Source organism: Pollachius pollachius (genome assembly GCF_949987615.1).
Source record: "Pollachius pollachius genome assembly, chromosome: 1".
Lineage (NCBI taxonomy): Eukaryota > Metazoa > Chordata > Actinopteri > Gadiformes > Gadidae > Pollachius > Pollachius pollachius.
Window position 1 is genome coordinate 15,878,796 of NC_136934.1, and position 20,288 is coordinate 15,899,083.

A 20,288-nucleotide genomic window follows, 5' to 3' on the forward strand; every position below is an offset into this window, starting at 1 on the left:
TTGGGGGACAGAGAGTCATGGCACTAAGGTTTTCCAAATCATTGATTCTATGAAAACATCTCAGAGATTGGTCATTGCATTGAAATAAATAGCTTTCTTGTGTGCACGAAGGGAGTAACGGAAAAGAAAAGGGAAAAGAAAGAAAAAGCCCACTAAGTACCCCTGCCCTGGCTATATATTGATATTCATAGCAGCCCTTCACATGGTGAGCAGAAATGTCACCGAAAGCGGTCTTGATATATGCTCTCATTCTCCTCTCTTCCTGTCTCTCATCCCTCTTTCTCTCCATATCTATTCTTCCTCCCTTCTTTGTTCTGGTCGCCACACACAATGCCTGCCTGTACCAAAGAGAGAGAGAGAGAGAGAGAGAGAGAGAGACCGTGACCGAGAGACTGAGACCGAGACAGAGAGATAAACTGAGAGACAGAGAGAGAGAAAGAGCGACTGAGAGAGAGAGAGTGGATGAGAGCGTGAGAGAACATCAGGCGTTCGCTTATTCAAGATATTAAACCGACAGGCAGGAATGAAATGTTAACATAAGTTAGCCTCTACTGTATGACATGGCTCCCTGTGTATACACAGCAGCCTAGCTGCTGCATTGTTTGCGCTATTGAATAAACTCTAGCATGGAGGGTTATTTTTTCAACAGTTGAGCCGTAATATTTTATTTTCTTTGTGGTCACAAGTTATGTGAAGTGCATGCAGCGTGGCAACACTCTGATTGCATGTGATATCCGAAGGGTTATCAACGCTTTCCACATGTTTTTGACTCCCCGTAAAAGAATATACCAGTATGTAAAAAAACAGGAAGGAAAAAGGCTAATAGCTGATAACCTATGACTTGTGGATTTATGTGTGTGAGAAACACGTTTGCAGCAGAAGATTTACAATGACAACCTGTACAGTCTGCACCCTCATGGTCATGCAAAGTATAACAACAACAACACGCACAGTTCTGCAATACTGCTGATAGCCATTCCTGGAGTATGCAGTCATACTCACAAAGCTCCTGCAGGGACAGAAAGAAAACCAAGAAAACGCCCTTTTCCACATTGCCACATATAATAACCGTTACCGGATAGATTGAACATTTTTACCCAACCATGTTCTTGCCTTAGGAATTAGCAGTTTATAAGAATGCATAAGAAGCAAAACCTCTGACTAATGTACTTATTGCAAGTGGCTTTGGATAAAAGCAGTTTCTGCTGTAAGCAAAAGAATATGGGATATGCAACAACAACAAAAAGAAGTGTACAGTGCCATTAGACTAGAGCTGCATTAATAAATCTCATAATGTTTGTTAATTGTTATTTGATGGTGTACAATACATCAGACAAGGTCAGAGAAACTTTAAGTTAGTGTGTGTGTGTGTGTGTGTGTGTGTGTGTGTGTGTGTGTGTGTGTGTGTCTGTGTCTGTGTGTGTATGTGGGTGTGTGTGTGTGTGTGTGTGTGTGTGTGGGGGGGTGCTTAACATTTTCTCAGCGCATACAAATGTGATATGGTGTGAACCAAGAGAAAATTGGGCTGTCAGGGTTGTGATATGGGTGGAGACGCAATCTATTCACATAACAAATGACCTTAATTGCTATACATAACCTCCTAGCAGAATCTCTGTGGAAGAAACGTTTGATTGTCACACCGCACTAACTGCAACCTTCGACGACGACGAAGGCATGGAATAAAACTCTTTTACCGGCAAAGGCATCGATCCACTTGTTCGGTGGCAACGATTTGCATAAGATAAATGGATGTGCCTCTCCGACCGTGCGACAGGTTTCTGTGTTGGCTGGTAATTCCCATGACACTTGGCGTACTTGCTATGCATAGCTCAAGACAATCAAATAGCCCATAATGATTACCACTATTTAAACCAGTGAAATATTTGTGTGCCGGGTGCGGTTGTCAAAGCACAAAATCAAATGAATGGTGCAACTTAGTTGTAACATTTTACCCTTTCCTGGTCCTTTCGCCCCTTCCCTACGGCGGGAAAGTCAAAAAGAAAAAAACACAGAGTAGATGACGCCGAAGTGTGTGCTCAGGGAGTAAGTTATTGGCTGTAACTTTCTCACTCTGTCAGGCACTTTAACCAGCTGTCCTGGAGGACACATTAACTTGGTATCCTTAAATAAAGTCCTTTAAATAAAGCTGGGGGAATTAAATAATGAGAACAGTGCTCCACACTGTCCTCTCTGCTTTTAAATGAACCTCCCGCCTTTCTTATTAATGTCCCCTTATCGCTCATCTCGGCCACTGACCCCCCCCCCCACCCACCCACCCACCCAACCATCCACTCCACCACAGAAGAAGAAGACGCTCCGGCAAGTGGTCGCCGCAGAAGTAATTGAGGGCAATTCTCAAATTAAAATTTAAACCCCCTCGTCCATCTTTATGTGGTGGAGAGGGGCGTGGAGGAGAGACGGAGGGTTACGGGGGCTGATGACTTGATCAGGTTTTTGCGGGGCCGGGCAGGTACCCCGGCTCCGCCAGGCTCCGTGATGAACGAGGAGCATTAATCTCAGTGACAGAGAGAGAGGAGTTAGCAGCGGCGATAGCTCCGCTAACGGCTTTAATTAGCATTTAATCAGACGCCCCGGGGCTGATGGGGGAGGGGGTAGGGGGTTTGGAGGGAGATCAAACTCTGACGGCCCCTCGGTAAGAAGAGAGGGAGAAGTAGAGAGAGAGAGTCCCTGCGGTTTCGCAGGCTGCTGCTGTGGGCTCACTTAAAGTACAGAGGTTATGATCTCTTTTGTTCTGCACTAATGGTAGCGTGCACCCCAAAGGTCCAGAACCCAAGCTACGTATTGTCTGGACTGCATTTAAAAATAGCAACACCAAAAGTTCATCGAAATGCCTATTAGTTCCAAGTCCCTTTTAACAGATCGGCGTAGCTTCACTCCTGCCCTTCTCGTGTAAATACAGGAATGAACCGATTGGTCGAAATAGCCGTGCTCTGACTCCACAGCTTAATGTCGAAGGATTTAGGAGCTGAGAGTAAATGTTCTCTCAGAAGGTCATCTATAGGCCTACGCAACATTGAGCAGTTCAACATGCTTTAAGTATTCCAAACCCTCAAATGCCACCAAGCACCGTCTATGTGTTTTATACAGAGAGGGAGAGAGAGAGAGAGAGAGAGAGAGAGAGAGAGAGAGAGAGAGATAGAAAGGATGCAGGTAAAGTCAAACCCTAGAGTGAGAAGGGGGCGGCGACTGGGCTGCTGACCCTCGCTCGCCTAGTCTCGCTCGCCCTCTGATAGTAGCAGTAGAGGCAACAGCGTTGATGGTGATGGTGATGGTGGGGAAGAGGCCTTCTGGCACGAAAGGGGCCGGTGTGTGATCATGATGTCATTAGGGGTATACAGTGAGACAGATCGGAGGGGGGAGGAGACTGCACTCTACTGCCGAAGACCCCAGGGACGTCATTACCACCAGGAAGTGAGCAGGGACCGGCAGCACAGGTCAGACCATAGTACTCATACACACACACACACACACACACACACACACACACTGTATTAACACTTACACTTGCATGTAAAACACACACCCAAACTTTCGACACACAAACTCTCTCACACAGCCTACACACACATATGTACACACGAAACAAACATTAGCTCCCTGACAGGCAGGGATCCATCACATAACAAATGGACAGCTGTGTCTGACCTCTGACAGTGGAAGGGCGCTTCTGTTGCAGAAGCTGACGAATTCCTCCATATCCGTGTGAACACCTATGTGTACGAATGTGTCTCATTAGTGCACACACACACACACACACACACACGCGCGCGCGCACACACACAAACACACACATACACACAGCCAGACAGACAGCGCACTGCATGAATGCATCACAAATGCATGCAACTGTACATACACATACACATGCATGGATGGACGGACAGAAAACGATCCACACACACACACACACACACACACACACACACACACACACACGTGGGACTGGAGCTTGTGCGGTGCTAAGTTGCAGTGTGTGTAGCAGTGTAGCAGGCGGTGCTTCATTACTGTTCTCCTACAGACAGTTGCAGTGTTTTTGTGTCAATGTTTAATGAGGGGCTGAGAGTCTGGGGACCCCGCTGCTGTCAGGAGCTCCTGTAGTCTGGAGCTACCCACCTGTTCCTATTGCCTCCCCACAGGCCCTCACACAGACACACGCTCACACACACACACACACACACACACACACACACACACACACACACACACATATACATATACAGACATATACACACACACACACACACACACACACACATATATATATATACACACACACATATACATATACACACACACACACACATATATATATACACACATATACACACACACACACATATACATATACACACACACACACACACACATATATACACACAAAAACCCATACATACACCCACCCACACATATATACACTCACTGAGATACACACATATATACACACACATTTATATATCAGATACACATCCACACACATCCACACTCGCACCCCACAGACCACACAGCGATTTAGTCATCCCGTGGCAGTGCTGTGTTTGAAGCTTGTAAACAGGCTACTCTGGTTAGCTGAATGTGCCTGTTTGACAGAAGCCTCAAAGAGCTTGTGAATATCAATGGATATATTTGCTATTCCACATGGGCTCCTGTGGGTGACAGTGTGAAATGCAGGTGTTGCAGCGCGAGCGATCCTTCTCACTCTCACTGCTGACACTTGATTGATATCTAACAGTGGTCTCCAATGACTCTTTTCTATAGGCTCAATCCCAAAACAAGCAGACACAGATTGGCTGGGCCACAAGGGTACCCGACGACATGAGACATTGTGAGTTGTATGAACGTGAAGGTGTACAAATAAATGTTACTGCAGCCTTGCCGAATAACTTTCAAAAAACTAGCTTTTATTAAAACGAAAACAAAAAAACAAAAAAAAATCAATCATCGACTCATTAACAAGATTATAAAACAGTGATTTAGTTACATAAATAAATTGATATCGGCGTATCAAATCTTAATTTCATAAGCATGTATACATGGGTCATTGTAATAAATAAAACGAGAAAGCAGAAGATTCCTACACAAAAAAATAAAGAAACAAATAAAAAATCCGCTAGAAAGACTTCAGAGGAAATTGTTGCTGAAGAAAATAACAGACAGACAGACAGACAGACACGGGACAACAGGTATTTTTTTGTTCACCAAACACACGTGAGGAATTGCTTTGTTAAAGCATGAGTAGTAGACAGCCATTCAACTTACTAATTAAGGACACTAAAGCTAGGACCAAGGCAGGTTGTCTCTCACCACTTGGAACACGTTTGGTTGTTAGATCTCCAGTTTGGTTACTTTAAAGCATTAAGACAAGGCAAGAGAAAAGGCTGCTTTCATCTTTAATGAACAGATAGTAAAACAAAGAAATAAACAAAACAAAATGCAGGGAGGAAATGTGTGTTTAAAAAAAAAGAGAAAGATTGAAAGAAAGAAAAGGAAGAAAGTAAAAAGGCAAGATTCGATCAAACGTTTGTAACAGTGCTGAAGAGAATCTGATAATGTGGTTTATGTTGCTTACTGGAACAGAATGGCCAAGACTTGTTGAATGATAACATTGATAGCATGATATATTAAACAGTGTGATTCATTGTCTCAGTATCTGGTCCGCCAACAGAGGGATTTATGATTGTGAAACTATTCAGCCAGTGGCTATGTGGGTTGTTGTTTTTTATTACCGCAACAAAAGTTGAAACTTACGAGTTCAACAGATCTCAACACAGTAATCCACATTCTGCCTAAATAACATTCCATTTGTTATTAACAAAAAGTTTTTTAAAGGAAACTTGTATGAAAAATAGATTGACCAGGAGGAATTTTCTGAAACATTTCCTGTGATCAGGGTAATAACAAGAACTTGAATGTGTTCAATCATCCTATGCCCATTCTGTGCATCAGTCAGTGAGAATGTATAAGACACCATTGTTTTTCGGCAGCAACACCAATGCCACCTATATTTAAGACCAGATCCTTCCTCTCGCGACCCGAAACATCAGTTAGTCCGACCAGCCCTAACACAAGGTCGGCCCAGTCCTTTTGATATGTCCTGTGATATTAATGAAATTAAACAATACCAGTAAAAAAATAAAATAACAGAAAAGAATAGAAATAGCAAGAGAGGGAGATAGAGCAAACTACAGCGGCTTCAAGTATTTCACATTACATAGAATACTCTGTATAAATTAGTTAACATATACTTTCAGATCCTCCATATTCAGACATATACTATGGCATATATATACAGAGTAGAATAAACGCTCGCTCGTGTCGTGTCACTTCTTGTGTTTTTTCCTGGAGTTCAGTCGTTCACTCGTTCATTATTCCCGCCTGTTTTGTTTTTGTAACTGTGTAGAGAAATCCCTGAGAACATTCTGTGACAGTTGCTGAAAGTTCCACACAATGACGTGTAACAGTAGAAGCCTACTTCCTATTGGTTCACATGCACGGAGGGTCATGACACTGGCCTACCTCGAATGAATAAATACACCACCACTACCGTATAGCTACACCGGTGACTAACAGCTACAGCGGAGAATGGCATGCTCACACCTCTTTTTGTCTTTTTCTTTTAGCCTATTGTCTTGCTAATAGCCAGCCGATTTCGTATTGTTTTAGTTTTCATGAACTAACGTTAGCTGGGGAACGCCTCAAAAGCTCAACTCAAATGGCCGAAACTGTCCGGAGGTCGCCGTGACTCATCTCGGTCTAGCTTTGTTTTCTAGGTCTCGTTTATTAGCCGAGGACCGTCGACTGCTCCGTTTCAGTCAGCTGTTATAAACAAGGTGATTCGCGGTAGTATTAAAAGTACGACACCACAGTTGGAGCAAGTGCGTTATACCACATCTGAGGTAGCCTTGTCTCCGACCAGGCCTAGATTACCCTTTGATTCATGATCAAAACACAGTATCAGTTATTTAGTAAATATTTCATTGCACCTGGCTCCGAAAGAAAACCCCCAAAGAGCGATAATCAACGAATAATACTCATGATCGTGCTCAAATGGCACAGCAATGCCGTTACTAGTAGAGCGCACGTACCGTCCTCTGGCCCAAGGTGTGGTATTTTTATCACAAAGGAGGAGTTATAAAATGGCCGACTACAGCGGCAACAGGAGGAGGCTGAGAACACAGTTTTTATGAAGCTCACATCGAGCTATTAGCTCACACAGGTGGGGAGGGGGGGCAGTGGCTCACTCAAGTGCTGCAGCGGTGTGCTGGGTCAGGAGGAACGCTGACGCGGCTTTAGTGCGTCATTGCTAACCCAAAAAATTGTGCCAAGCCATACTCTTAGGCCAAGCTGTGCTGACCAATGCCCAGTGGTCCTGGGAAGAGTGTGTGTGTGTGTGTGTGTGTGTGTGGGGGGGGGGGGGGGGGGGATAGAGATAGAAAGAAGAGTCAGAGAGAGAGAGGCATAGGGAGATAAGACAGAGAGAGAGAATAGAGGCGAGAGAGAATCAGAGAATGGAGACTAAAGAGCTGAGAGAGCGAGAGAGGTGCTTTGTGTGGTTTAAAGCCATAGTTAGTTTTCATTTTTTTGTTGAGAACGCAGAGATTGGGGTTTGTTGGTTTGTTGGTTAGTTTGTCTAGAACATGAGCGCTACCGTAGCAGGGCGTTTGCCACTTGATAACATACAACTCAATATAAACGTGAAAAAAGAGGAAGGGTGGGGTAGGGGTCGTAAAAGACGTGATTCAAAAAGAAACAATATATAAAAAAGCCATTTCACTTTCCTGTTTTCCTCTCACACACATGTAGAGAAACACACACAACATTCACAACGGGACAAATTTCCTCTCTTCTGAATCTGAAAAATAAAACACTTCTGTACACGTAGTAGTAATAATAATAATTAATAATAGGAATAATGTTTATAACAATAACAACAGCAAGAACAATAATACCGCGTGTGTGGCTCTGTTGATTTTTTTCATCTTTTCCTTTCTCTTTTTTTTGCTTCCGTCGTACAAGTCACATCCCCAGTTTTACTTGCCGTGTCTATTTCGTAAGTTCAAAAGAAGTTCAAAAGGCAGACTCAAGTTAATAGAAAAGTCCTAGCGCGTCGGGGAGGGGGAGGGAGAGGGGGAAGGGTGCGGTGGATCGCCCTCCCCCCTTCAGCCAAACCTCTCCCTCACCAGCATCATCAGTTTCTTTTTGCCCTTGTAGATCTGTTTCAGGTTGTCTATGAACTGCGTGAACTGGATGTGTCCGTCGTGCGCCATCATGAACGTCTCCCGCGCCTTCCCCAGGAACTCGATGAACTCGCTGTAGTGCCGCGGGCTGATGTGCGTGAGTCGCGAGTGGGTGGTGTTGATGTAGGCCCCGATTGTGGCGTCCAGCAGCTGCCTGAGCGGCGCCTTGTCCAGCGACATCAGCTTCCCCGAGTTCCTGCGGCTGTGCAGCGCCGACACCATGCCCGGCGTGGTCAGCGTGCACCGCCTCAAAATGTCCGACAGCACCGTGGCGCACTTCACGCTCTTCACCACCAGGGGGATGACGGCCGCCAGCTCGTTCTTGCCCAGCGAGTGGCTGAGCGCGCACGCCCACAGCACGTCGTTGATGGCCGGGTGCGTGTCCTGGTTGTAGCTGAGGTTGAGGTGCGCCATGGCCAGCGTGGCGAGCTTGTACGCGCGCATGGGGTAGCCGCGGTGCTCCATGTAGCGCGCGATGGTGAACAGCTGGGTGTAGCTCATGCCCGTGGCCGCCGCGTCCAGCACGATCTGGTAGGCCGTCTCGAAGGCGATGTGGTCCTTCTCGCAGAGGGTGAGGGCCGACAGGGCGCAGTTCTGGGGGTCCTTCATGGCGCACTGCAGGGCCAGGGTGCGGGCGGAGGAGGCCAGGTTCTCCTGCTGGTGGCAGTCGAGGTGGAGCCGGACGATGGTGCTGTTGGACATGACGGTGGTGGCCACGATGCTGGTGGCCTCCGTGGGGGTGAACAGCGTGAACCAGCTCTGCATGATGCTGTCCAGGGCGTACACACCTGGCAAACACACACAGATACAAGCGCGCGCACACGCACACACGCACACACGCACACACGCACACACACACACACACACACACGCAAACACAGAACAAGGGAGATAAGAATGAGTAAACGGTGTAATTAAAGGTGTAGGTAAGTTGACTGGTATTCGATCATATTATTAAGTCTTGATTTAAGCGAGCAAACTGACAAATTCATCTACAATACAGTCTGATCACAAGTTGATAACATACGCTTTATTTTTATTTGATCCCAGGATGGGTTTACAATTGCACATAGTGGGCAGGGGTTTCTGCATCTAAATGGATGTAGACCTAGACAAACACCTGAGCAGCAATTTATAATTAGCCAATCACAATATAGTGACTGTCTGGCACAGAAACATCAAGGTCGCGCCCCCTGCCCTGCATTGAACTAAAAGAGACTGTGAATTCATTTGATACCATGCAGTGAGCGGAATAACAGGCTGTGTCCGAGCAGGTAGCAGAGGTCACTTACCCACTTCAGTGGCACATGTGACTAACCAGCGCACCATCTCTCTCCTTCTCCAGTTTAACGTGGACAGAGTTATTCTCATTACCTAGTGGAGAGAAGGGTAGGGGGAAAAAAGGGTTTTATTAAGCTTCAAACATTAGGTACATGGAAGACTAAATAAATGAAATTAAATTTAACAAAATAAATGAACAACAATTGATCATTATAAACCACCATGACATGTTTTCACTGTGTTCATCCCAACTGGGCCTAATTATCAAACCCTAATTATATCCGTTTATTTTACTATTCTCGTGTGTGGTCTAAGTAATGTCAGCTAGGTACACCATTATTTTAAAAGGCATAATTGCTCACAGACAAATAGGATTCCATTCAAATCGTAACTGGGTGAGAATAACCAATCACGCCCTCTGCATTTGGCCATTATGTAAATTCATATTATTCTTGTATTAGGAGCAGAAAGAATGCTAATGTGTTTACCAAACCATACGGATCACTTCTCTAAAGATTCCAATTGCGGTTTTATTGACTGCAATTAAATTGAAAAACTGATATGCAATCTAAGGAGCCGAATAGTGTTCAGTTCCATGACGATCCAAAAATAAAGCTGGAGCAGCCATCTACAGCCCCGTCCAGTTTGGAAGCGCTCCGCGTTGCGTTCATGACTCTGCATGGTGGGCGCGGCCTGGAGTTTGGCACGTATACTTCGTCTGCCTGGAGTTTTGTCTCTGTTGAAGCCCTTTTTACGGATCATGGCTATTTTAATGTCACAAAGGTGCTAACTACATCCAGATTATTCTGCTGAGTCACACAAAAATTAAAACCAGGTAATGTAAATCATTTCATCTTCCTCCATAGTCGAACAACCAGGCCTATTGTGGTTGCCTAGCTACCTTCTACCTCCTCCTTTGCACGGTGTTGGAAATAGTTGAAAATGAACGGCTGCACCGATGCGCTCTACTTCGGATGGCATTGGGTATCAGCAATTTGTATAAACATTTGCATCGGCTGAAGCTAGCTCCTCCCCATGGCAAAGCTCTCTGCAGAGCTCCAGCTGAGGCGGGGGGGGGGGGGCGTGTGGGTGAGTTGTAGATGGTGGTGGCTGGAGCATCTGTTGGGCTACCTGTAGGCCCAGCTCCAGGGAGACTTTGAGCAGTGTGATGTCCGGAAGGCTGTCCATCAGCGTGGCGATCTTGAAGGCGTCCTGGGCCAGTTTGAAGATGTGGGAGGATGAGTGGATGTTCTTCTGGATGGACTCCAGAACCGTCTCCAGCCTGCGACTGTCCCCTGGAGAGGAGGGCGACAAACCAACGTCATACGTGGGTTCGTTTTTTTTTCAACTGACAGTAACTTTAGTGGATGTGTTATAAAGGAGCTGGTCAGGGGTTGCACAATAGAAATGGGGGGTGAACTCAGAACCTTTCTACTAGGTGGAGGTCACAAAACCCCTTCTGCCCATACTATCCTAACTAGCCTCATCATTAGAATAAAATGACGAAGATGCCATGAATGTATGGGTATCCTAACTGCGTGTGTGTGTGTGTGTGTGTGTGTGTGGGTGTGTGTGGGTGTGTGTTTGTGTGCGCGCGCGCCTGCGTGCGTGCGTGTGTACCTTTGGCGGCGGTGAGCATGGTGGAGGCCAGTTCACACTGCTGGGACTCTATGTGGCTGAGGGTAAACCAGCGGGGGTAGCGGTTGGGCACCACCGATACCATGTGGTGGGGTCGCGAGAGGTCACCGGGCAAGGCTGTGGACTCCAACACAGGCAACCTGACAGAGTGAGGGCGAGAGAGATGAAGATGATTAATCACCAAGACAGGCCACCTGTTTTAATCCGCCGCAAATCCGCCAACAGGATTTGAGGAAACACCACAGCGGGGTTGCATTGCATTTAAGCAGACTGACGGAGGGTCGTGATTTGTGGTGGAATCCAGGTCTACCGTAGCACAGTTTCTGTTCACTTACTTCCTGTGAGATTTTTACGCCAGTTATCAGTTAAATGTCCTCCGAGCGAGAAGAAAAAGAACATGACTAGAAGAACAACAAGAAAGACAGAGAATAGGGAGTTCTGACAAAGGCTTTGACAAAGCTTATATCCAAAACATGTAAAACAAGGATATTCCTCCGTCGAAAGTGCCTTCCATTCTCTTGACGCTAATCCCATGGAACTGAAACGAAGATCGCTCCCTCTGAAGCGTTCACGGCAGTCCGCCCTCGCTCTCGCCAATAGCAATCGGAACGCCTGGGAACAAGGTTAGCATTGACTGGACGTTCTTAAAACCCTGAATCAAGAAGGTATTCAGACTTATATATCTGAGCCGACCATCAAACACTCACCTGGCTACAATGCTACACTTTAACTCTTGAATCCTACCACCACTTAACCTCTGAACTCTCACCTCACCACCCATAACCAATAACTAACACCTCTGACCTGGCTGGGATTAAGAGAGTCAAGATAGCAGCTCCTCACCGGGTTCAACTCCAGTGTCACCGCCAGACCTCTTTTTGAACACACAGCTGGCTGCAATCATTTAGCCAAACAACGACATTCCTTGTAGATACAAAATAAACAAAAGCCAAAACCACGCGCTACAATCACTCTCAAGGAGAAATTGTTTTTTAGAAAAAATTGAATTAAATTAGACAGTAGCGTAAAAAAAGTAACCATATGGCTATTGCACACACGCACACAGACACACACGCACACACACACGCACACTCGCACACTAATATACTAGTATAATTAATATAACAGAAATAGAAGAAAGAAAACATGCCGTCATGATCAGGGGCTTTTGCAACTGCAAAAGCCAAAGGTTTAATCAGTATGTTTCTGCAGTCTTAACTGGCAGTGATGGAGTCAGGGCCATCGTACACCTGCTTGAAGAGGGGACGGGGCTCCAGGCTGTCTCATGACAGACCTACTGACAGCCCCTGGTCTTGATGACACTCAGGCAAGCATGGTACCACCGCCCCAACCACCACCACCACCCCCACATGAAGCACCACCCCTAACCACCACCACCACCCCCACATGAAGCACCACCCCTAACCACCACCACCACCCCCACATGAAGCACCACCCCTAACCACCACCACCACCCCCACATGAAGCACCACCCCTAACCACCACCACCACCCCCACATGAAGCACCACCCCTAACCACCACCACCACCCCCACATGAAGCACCACCCCCACATGAAGCACCACCCCCACATGAAGCACCACCCCTAACCACCACCACCACCCCCACATGAAGCACCACCCCCACATGAAGCACCACCCCCACATGAAGCACCACCCCTAACCACCACCACCACCCCCACATGAAGCACCACCCCCACATGAAGCACCACCCCTAACCACCACCACCACCCCCACATGAAGCACCACCCCCACATGAAGCACCGCCCCTAACCACCACCACCACCCCCACATGAAGCACCACCCCCACATGAAGCACCACCCCCACATGAAGCACCACCCCAACCACCACCACCACCCCCACATGAAGCACCACCCCCACATGAAGCACCACCCCTAACCACCACCACCACCCCCACATGAAGCACCACCCCCACATGAAGCACCACCCCCCCAACCACCACCACCAGCCTCACCAGCCCCTTCATAACCCCCACCACCACCACCACCACCATCTCCAGCCCCAGCACCCCCACCACCAGCCCCAGCAGCATAGTGGCCAGCTCCTCTACCATTCTACCTCGCTATCCCCCTCCCCCCAACCTCTGTTTCAAAGGTCTTCCTGCCTTCAGAAGACAGCACAACCTGGCCTCCCGTCAGCCAATCACAAAGCTAATTGAGTCCATGGGGAAATTAAAGGATTCACCTCCCAGCCGTAAGGCTGGACACACATCAAACAACATACCGACACACATGAATGGAAACGCCAATGGACACACACACACACGCACACGCACTGGCACACACATGCACACACACACACATCCACACAACACGGGCACACACACACACTTATACATCGCACGCGGGCACGCACACACACACGCCTGTATGGAAACACAACAGAGCAGCCTAGTAAGGGTGTTTTGACGCTAAATACTACCTTCAGATTCTGAGCAAGGTTCATGTGATTGCTGTTGCCACCAGACGACAACAACAACAGCAGGCCACAGGCCCCCCCCCCCCCCCCCCCCCCCCCCGTCATGATCCGGCCAGAAGAGGTACCAGTGAGGTCCCCCTCTCCAGGAGAGGAGGACTCAAGGAAGGAGGAGGTGTGAACCCTGTGAACGTGCAAAAATGGAGATGTTTGGATGCCATAGTAACCGGGGCACATCTGAGGAGCTGCTGAATACTCCTTCAACCACATACACTCACACCCGCCCACACTGGGGCCTTCTGGAAGATTCCTGGGGTGTAGAAAAGCAACGAGAAAAGAGAGTCTGGTGAAAGGCTGAGGCCTCATCAACATTCCTGACGGGGCTCTGGTGGAGCTTCCACCAGAGTTCTCCGTTCAGACAGAACTTTGTGAGCCTTCGGTGGCTGAGAAATGAGCGTCTTGAAGGAGAAAAACACAGTGCGCTATAGTTCCATGGGCCTTAGTCACCTTGCAGCCATCTTGTTTCTAAAAGCTGGCTGGTAGGGGGGAACTGAAGGCAGATTCCACATTCAGTTCCCCCCACCCGTCTAGCATTTAGAACCAAGATGGCGGCTAGGTTTCCTCATTCAGTTCCTCCCACCCAGCTAGCGTTTAGAACCAAGATGGCGGCTAGGTTTCCTCATTCAGTTCCTCCCACCCAGCTAGCGTTTAGAACCAAGATGGCCGCTAGGTATCACCTATGTTCCATGATGGAAAAGTTCAAGGATGGGAAAGAGAACTGTAAAGCGTATTTGAGTGTCTAGAAAATATAAATAAAAGTGTCTAGCGCTATATAAATTCAATACATTATTATTATTATTATTATTATTAATAATACGAAAGAGCTGTGAGGTGCTGCCCAAGCTATATTGATGTAATAAAGCCAAGCCATGGGAAAGACCATCAGGAGGGCGAGGAGCAGTTGTTTTGTCCGACCAGACCGTTGGTTGTGGGGAGGGGGCCGTCTCAGACATAAGGAATGTGTAAATACACATACATGCATGCTCCAGTGCAGGGTGTGTGAAGGCTAGAGGGAATCAAACAGGGGGCTCTTGGAAGGGGACCCCTGCCTCCAAGAATTGCCCAGTGATGCACAAATGGATCTGATGAGGCACAAACACGTGCCACACACACACACACACACACACAGACACACACACACACATACACACACACACACACACACACACACACACACACACACACACACACACACACACACACACACACTCACACTCTCTCTCTCTAATGGCCTGACACACATACTTTCAGTAAGCAAATTGAATGTCCTGCAACACAGATGAATAAAACAATGTATTTTAATTCTAATGTATAAAACATAAGAATATAACATTCCCATTGAAACACACACGCATTCAAACACACACTGTATATCAAGCCTTGCGTGTGCTTAATCACACTTAAAACAGAGAGAAAAGAGGAAATGGCCAAGACATTGACAATAAGCAGCCCACTGTGCTGTCTTTTGGCTTCTTGTCAGTATCACCATGACGACTGACCTCTTTACCTATACAGCTATTCCTTCTCTAACTGTAAACACATGTCACTTTCTCCATCCATCAAGTCCCCTGTTATCAAACAAGCCTCACACTGGACAACCTCCACTAAAGCACTTCTACATACACACACAACACGAGAGTTGAAGAACGCAACTGACGTGCAACCCTTTGGCAGGACATTGGTGAGCCTTTCTCATGCGTGAACCGTGATGTAGAAGTATTAAGATCTAATCCCAGTGACTAAATCAAATAAGAAAAAAGTGACATTTATTTTCTCCCATTTTGGAATATATTATTAGCTTGCTCACAAACACCGTCAAAAACATTGCCTCCTCCTCCCGTCATGTCTAAAGTTTAGAAAAGAGTAGCGTTGCGTTCTAATTTATAAGTGACACACAAATGCTAAACACATGTCTACCAAGAGGTGGGGCTGTTTGGCATGTCTCTGACTGACGTGGAATGTCCCATTTAATTTACAGCGTGTAGAAAAAGCTGGAACATGGTGTCAGATTGGGTAGACTTGTCCTGTGTGTTGTTCATATCACCGTATTAAAGCAGGCCACTGGCAGTGACCTGGAGATATGCAAGGAATACATTGATCAGCCGGATCAATATCTAATGCTTGAATAAACGCTGACTCCACTGTTCTTTTCCTGATTACTTGTGTAATTTGCTTTACTTTCCCAATAATCTACGTTTATGTCCTTGTGTTTGTGTGTGCCTCATCAAGAGAGAGAGACAAGCACACACGCACGCACGCACACACACACACGTCCTCTCACTGATGGCGAAGCATAGCACTAAACATGTAAACCGCTTGTGTTTGTACTCAGTGGTCTCTCTAGTCAAGGAGGCCATAGATTGGACTGAGGGGGTCTTCTGGGGGTCAGGGGATGATAAAGAATAGGCAAGATTCTGCACCGTGTCTGCGATTACTGAACACAACCATCGTGACATTTTAGGAGATGTTTACTGAAGTGTATATTTGCATGTGTCTGCCCATGCATACACATGGACATGGTGAGTGAGGGGCTGGGGTATTGACCTCTCATAACAATAGTGCATGAGGGGACACGGTGCAAGACATGAAACTGCTTACATAGCCCAAACGTGACCAACATACAGGGCCACCTGGAAGACATAATAGATAGTGGCACATGCTCTATAGTCTCTAGAGCATGTGCCAGGTGTATCAACCATGAAGACTATTCACAGCGAGAACACCGTCCAGTCTGTACAGGGCGAGGTCCAGTCGGACCCCAAAAATGGGAGGCGGCTTTGCCTTAATTGAATTTATATTCAAACGCTGGGCATGGCGTTTCGAGTTAGGAGGTAGCTCCTTTTGTTTTGTTGTGTGTTCTTTTTTTCTCAGACGCCGTGAACAGACACAAAAGCATGTGCTCCTGCTCCCACTTGCTTTAATTAATGAGACGTCAACAACACAAGGCAAGGTCACTCACAGGTTGGGGAACACACACACGGCTAGCACGACACCTCCCCTCACAACGCTTTGAGGCTAGCTCTGCTAAAGAGGCAGGGAGGGAGGATGTAAGGAAAAGGAGCGAAGGGGGGGTGGAAAGAAACAAAGGGAGTGAGCGAATAGGGGGAAGGATAGTGGAGGATAGTAGCAGCGTGAGAGAGACTAAGAGCAAGAGAGAAAGAGAGAGAGAGAGATACTGGGTTCCCTTTACCCTTCTCTTTCTTCTTGTATCAATGATAGCGTTGTAATGGGTCCATTAAAACCAGGCCCGGTTCTTATACCTCCTTCTCTATATTTAACTGGTCGCCGTCCTGAGGGAGCAGGGGAGGTATATGCTATCATATTACCCTACGCTACATTACACACATTCATTATGTGCTGAGTAGACACTCCCGGCTCCCAGGAGCACCCGTAAGTGGCCGTATTATTCTAAATCGTCTGTTTCACACCGCACAGGCTGGGATGGGGGCCGGGGGGTGGGATGGGAGGGCGGAGTCACAGATGAAGGAAGTGTAGGGGTTGGTGCTGCTGAATATGGCCAAGGATCATGAAGCCTTGCATGTCGTGCGTATATGCACACCGCCACTGCGTCCTCCACTTTCAGCCCTGTCTAGATCATCTCCTCCCGTCGCGCGTGCAGTTCACGTTTACCCAGACCCAGCCGTTCTCTTTTTTGTTTTTTTAAGATGTATCTTTGCATTTGTATGCCTTATTAGAGTGAGATAGACAGGAAGGTATGGGGTAGAGAGGGGAGTACATGCAGCAAAGGACCACAGGCAGGAATCTAACACAGGTTGCTGTGATCACGACTAGGCCCTAATGGTACCCCCCCCCCCAAGCTCTCGATGCGCTAACGTCAGGACTGTAGAGGCGGGTTGGCTGTAGCCTAGCCGCGGCGCCACCTTTGTTCTGCGTAGCCTGTCTGTGTGACACTCTACGGTGAGATAGCAAACAGGGGGTACGGCCAATATCCCCAACCCCATTCATTCATTCACTAATCATTTGTCGTCAGCATTGTGGGCAAGTGGACTCATTGAGGAGGGAATGTGACGGGACGGCCTTGCTTTGTGCTTCACGCACAACAGGCCCTGTCCCTGTAGGCCTGGTCCCAGCATGTGTGGGTTTGCATCCGTGTGTCTCTGCATGAGTGCGGTTTCATGTGTGTGTGTGTGTGTGTGTGTGTGTGTGTGTGTGTGTTCCTCCTCATTACAGCCACTAATTACACTCTCATTAATCTAATTAATATTCACTGATCCAGCTCCCACTTGTCACAACATCAAAACAGGGAAGCGTACACTGATTAACACACACATGAACATACACTGCACAGGCCCATTGTTCACACATGAACGTAGACACACACACACACACCGATGCTGCCACATGTAGACAATGTACACAAACATAAAACTTAGTATCGAAAATACAGGCTGGGAAAAACACACAAACGCAGTCAAGACATTTCAAACAGAGACATCTGGAGATAATCGACATTGTAAAGTCACACTCACATACTCACAGACCCGAGACGCACACACGCAAACAAATGAACAACCAAACACACACAGTGACACACACAGCAGAGGTGGGAGGACTCACCGCATCGCTCTCAGTGCAATCCTGTAGGCCAGCTCAGCATCATGAGGTAGAAGAGAGGTGAAGAGATAGCGGGCGAAGGTGTGCATGGGTACGCTCTCTCTGTGGACGATCTCCCCCAGGCCGGAGTAGGGACCACCTTCTCAACACATTCACACACACATACATATACACACGCGCACACACACACAGGAAGAAGATACAGGATTTAACGATCAGCACAGACATGTGACACCATTTTATTAAGTAACACGACGGCTCTTCAAATAAACCCATGCCATTACCTCCGCCAGACCAATAAACATCAAAAAAGTTGAAATGGAAATAAACTTGCTGACATTCTGAATGTTTATTTTATCGGGGGGGGGGGGGGATTAATGTACTCCACACATTCTCTTTTTTTCCATTTTAATTTCAGCCTCACAGCACTTTTAAAGTCAAAGCCACGTGGCACTCAACACCCAGTGTGTGTTGAACAAATCCATACGGTCGTGGATGTGCTGACTGGCTTCCCCCGCTCCCCGGTGTCTCCGGAGGGATGTGTTAAAGCCCGACAGACCCGCAGCGCCAGAGACCACATCACACATGTGCCCTGCTGACGTCCCCACGGGCCCCCAGAGGCCTCTGAGCCTGCTGCTCTATTAGTCACCCAGCCAGAGGTGGGTGGTCGCCTTTGGGTTGAGACAGAGCTGGGGGTTAGGGTGGGGATGTGGAGGTTTTAAAAAGGCGGGGGGAGGATGTGTCACACCCCCTCACCACCACCACCGCCACAACCATAGCCCACCTTTCACACAAATTCTTCACAAATGTGTGTGTGTGTGTGTGTGTGTGTGTGTGTGTGTGTGTGTGCGTGTGCGCGTGTGTGTGTGTGTGTGTGTGTGTGTGTGTGTGCTTGCGCGTATGTGTACTGAAACAATATCCATGGCAGAGTGTAAAGAGCTCATTTTGGTCTGGCCCAGGTCACTTCAGCTTCTATTTGCGCCACTAAATGAAAGGATAATAAACAGTGAGACAGAGTTCAGTGTATTTTTCCTGTTTCAGCAAGAATGTGTAGGCCTGGTGTGTGGGAGGAACAGGGAGGAAGCTACGAGAGGGGTGAGAGAGTGAGATAGAAAGAAAGAGTCATAGAATTTCGGGTAAGAGGAAAGGGGTGGGACAGGAGAAGTTAATGAAAAGGGAGAAATAAGAGGGATGATGTCAATTGAAAATATGGGGATACGTGTGTGTGTGTATGTGTGCATGTGTGTGTTTGTGCGGGTGTGTGTGTGTGTGTGTGTGTGTGTGTGTGTGTGTGTGTGTGTGTGTGTGTGTGTGTGTGCCGGTTCGCTTACCCTCCAACAGAAAGACAGCTTGTTTCCGAAAGATTTTGACCAGCGAGTCATCCACTTCCACTTCCTGCAGCTTGGCCAATAGCTGCTCTTCGTTGCGACACACCTTCTCTTGGGCATACAGCCCATCAGGCATGACCCTCTGCTGGCCTAAACCAATCAGAGCTGTTTCCACTGCAAGCGCCACATATGATTCGCCGTCTCCGAGCAGTCTCTGCACGGGCATTCGCTGAAGTTCAGCACGACTCACTACACTGGAGCAGTCTGAAAGACAGAGGGGGTTGAAAAAGAGGGGATAAAGAGAGGGGAAGAGAGGGAGAGGCACTTAACATTGTAGTTGATATTGAGAATCCACTGTGTGCATCAGATGAAGTTGTCCGGACAGATCACCCTTCAAAAGTCAACGCTATTGCTTAATGCTCCTATTTCAATTGCCCATTAGAGCGACAGCAAGAGAGATAGAGAGCGAGAGACAGAGAGAGAGAGAGAGAAAGAGAGACACAATCATGGGCAGAGTGAAGACATTTGAGAGAAGGCACATGAATCTTATCAGACCCATTGATTCCATAAACAGACAGCATATCTTTAAGAGTGAAAATCCTGCCAAAGCTGCAACTTAGTATACACATTTAACATAATTAAAGACTCTTTTTTTATACCAACAGCAAAACAAAATCTTTAGTTACCAAGAAAGC

The 20,288-nt window shown here is 47.2% G+C and overlaps 1 protein-coding gene across 1 annotated transcript in view; it reads right to left on the reverse strand.

Annotated features, from left to right (window-relative positions):
- Positions 1-4,964: 4,964 nt before the first annotated feature.
- LOC307086531 (zinc finger SWIM domain-containing protein 6-like) overlaps positions 4,965-20,288 on the reverse strand; it is a 46,802-nt gene continuing 31,478 nt past the window's right edge. Inside the window, 6 exon segments of the mRNA XM_079751772.1 lie at positions 4,965-9,043; positions 9,548-9,629; positions 10,668-10,831; positions 11,157-11,314; positions 18,269-18,404; positions 19,597-19,857. Of these exon segments, the coding sequence (XP_079607898.1) occupies positions 8,178-9,043; positions 9,548-9,629; positions 10,668-10,831; positions 11,157-11,314; positions 18,269-18,404; positions 19,597-19,857 (1,667 nt within the window). The 3' untranslated portion in view covers positions 4,965-8,177.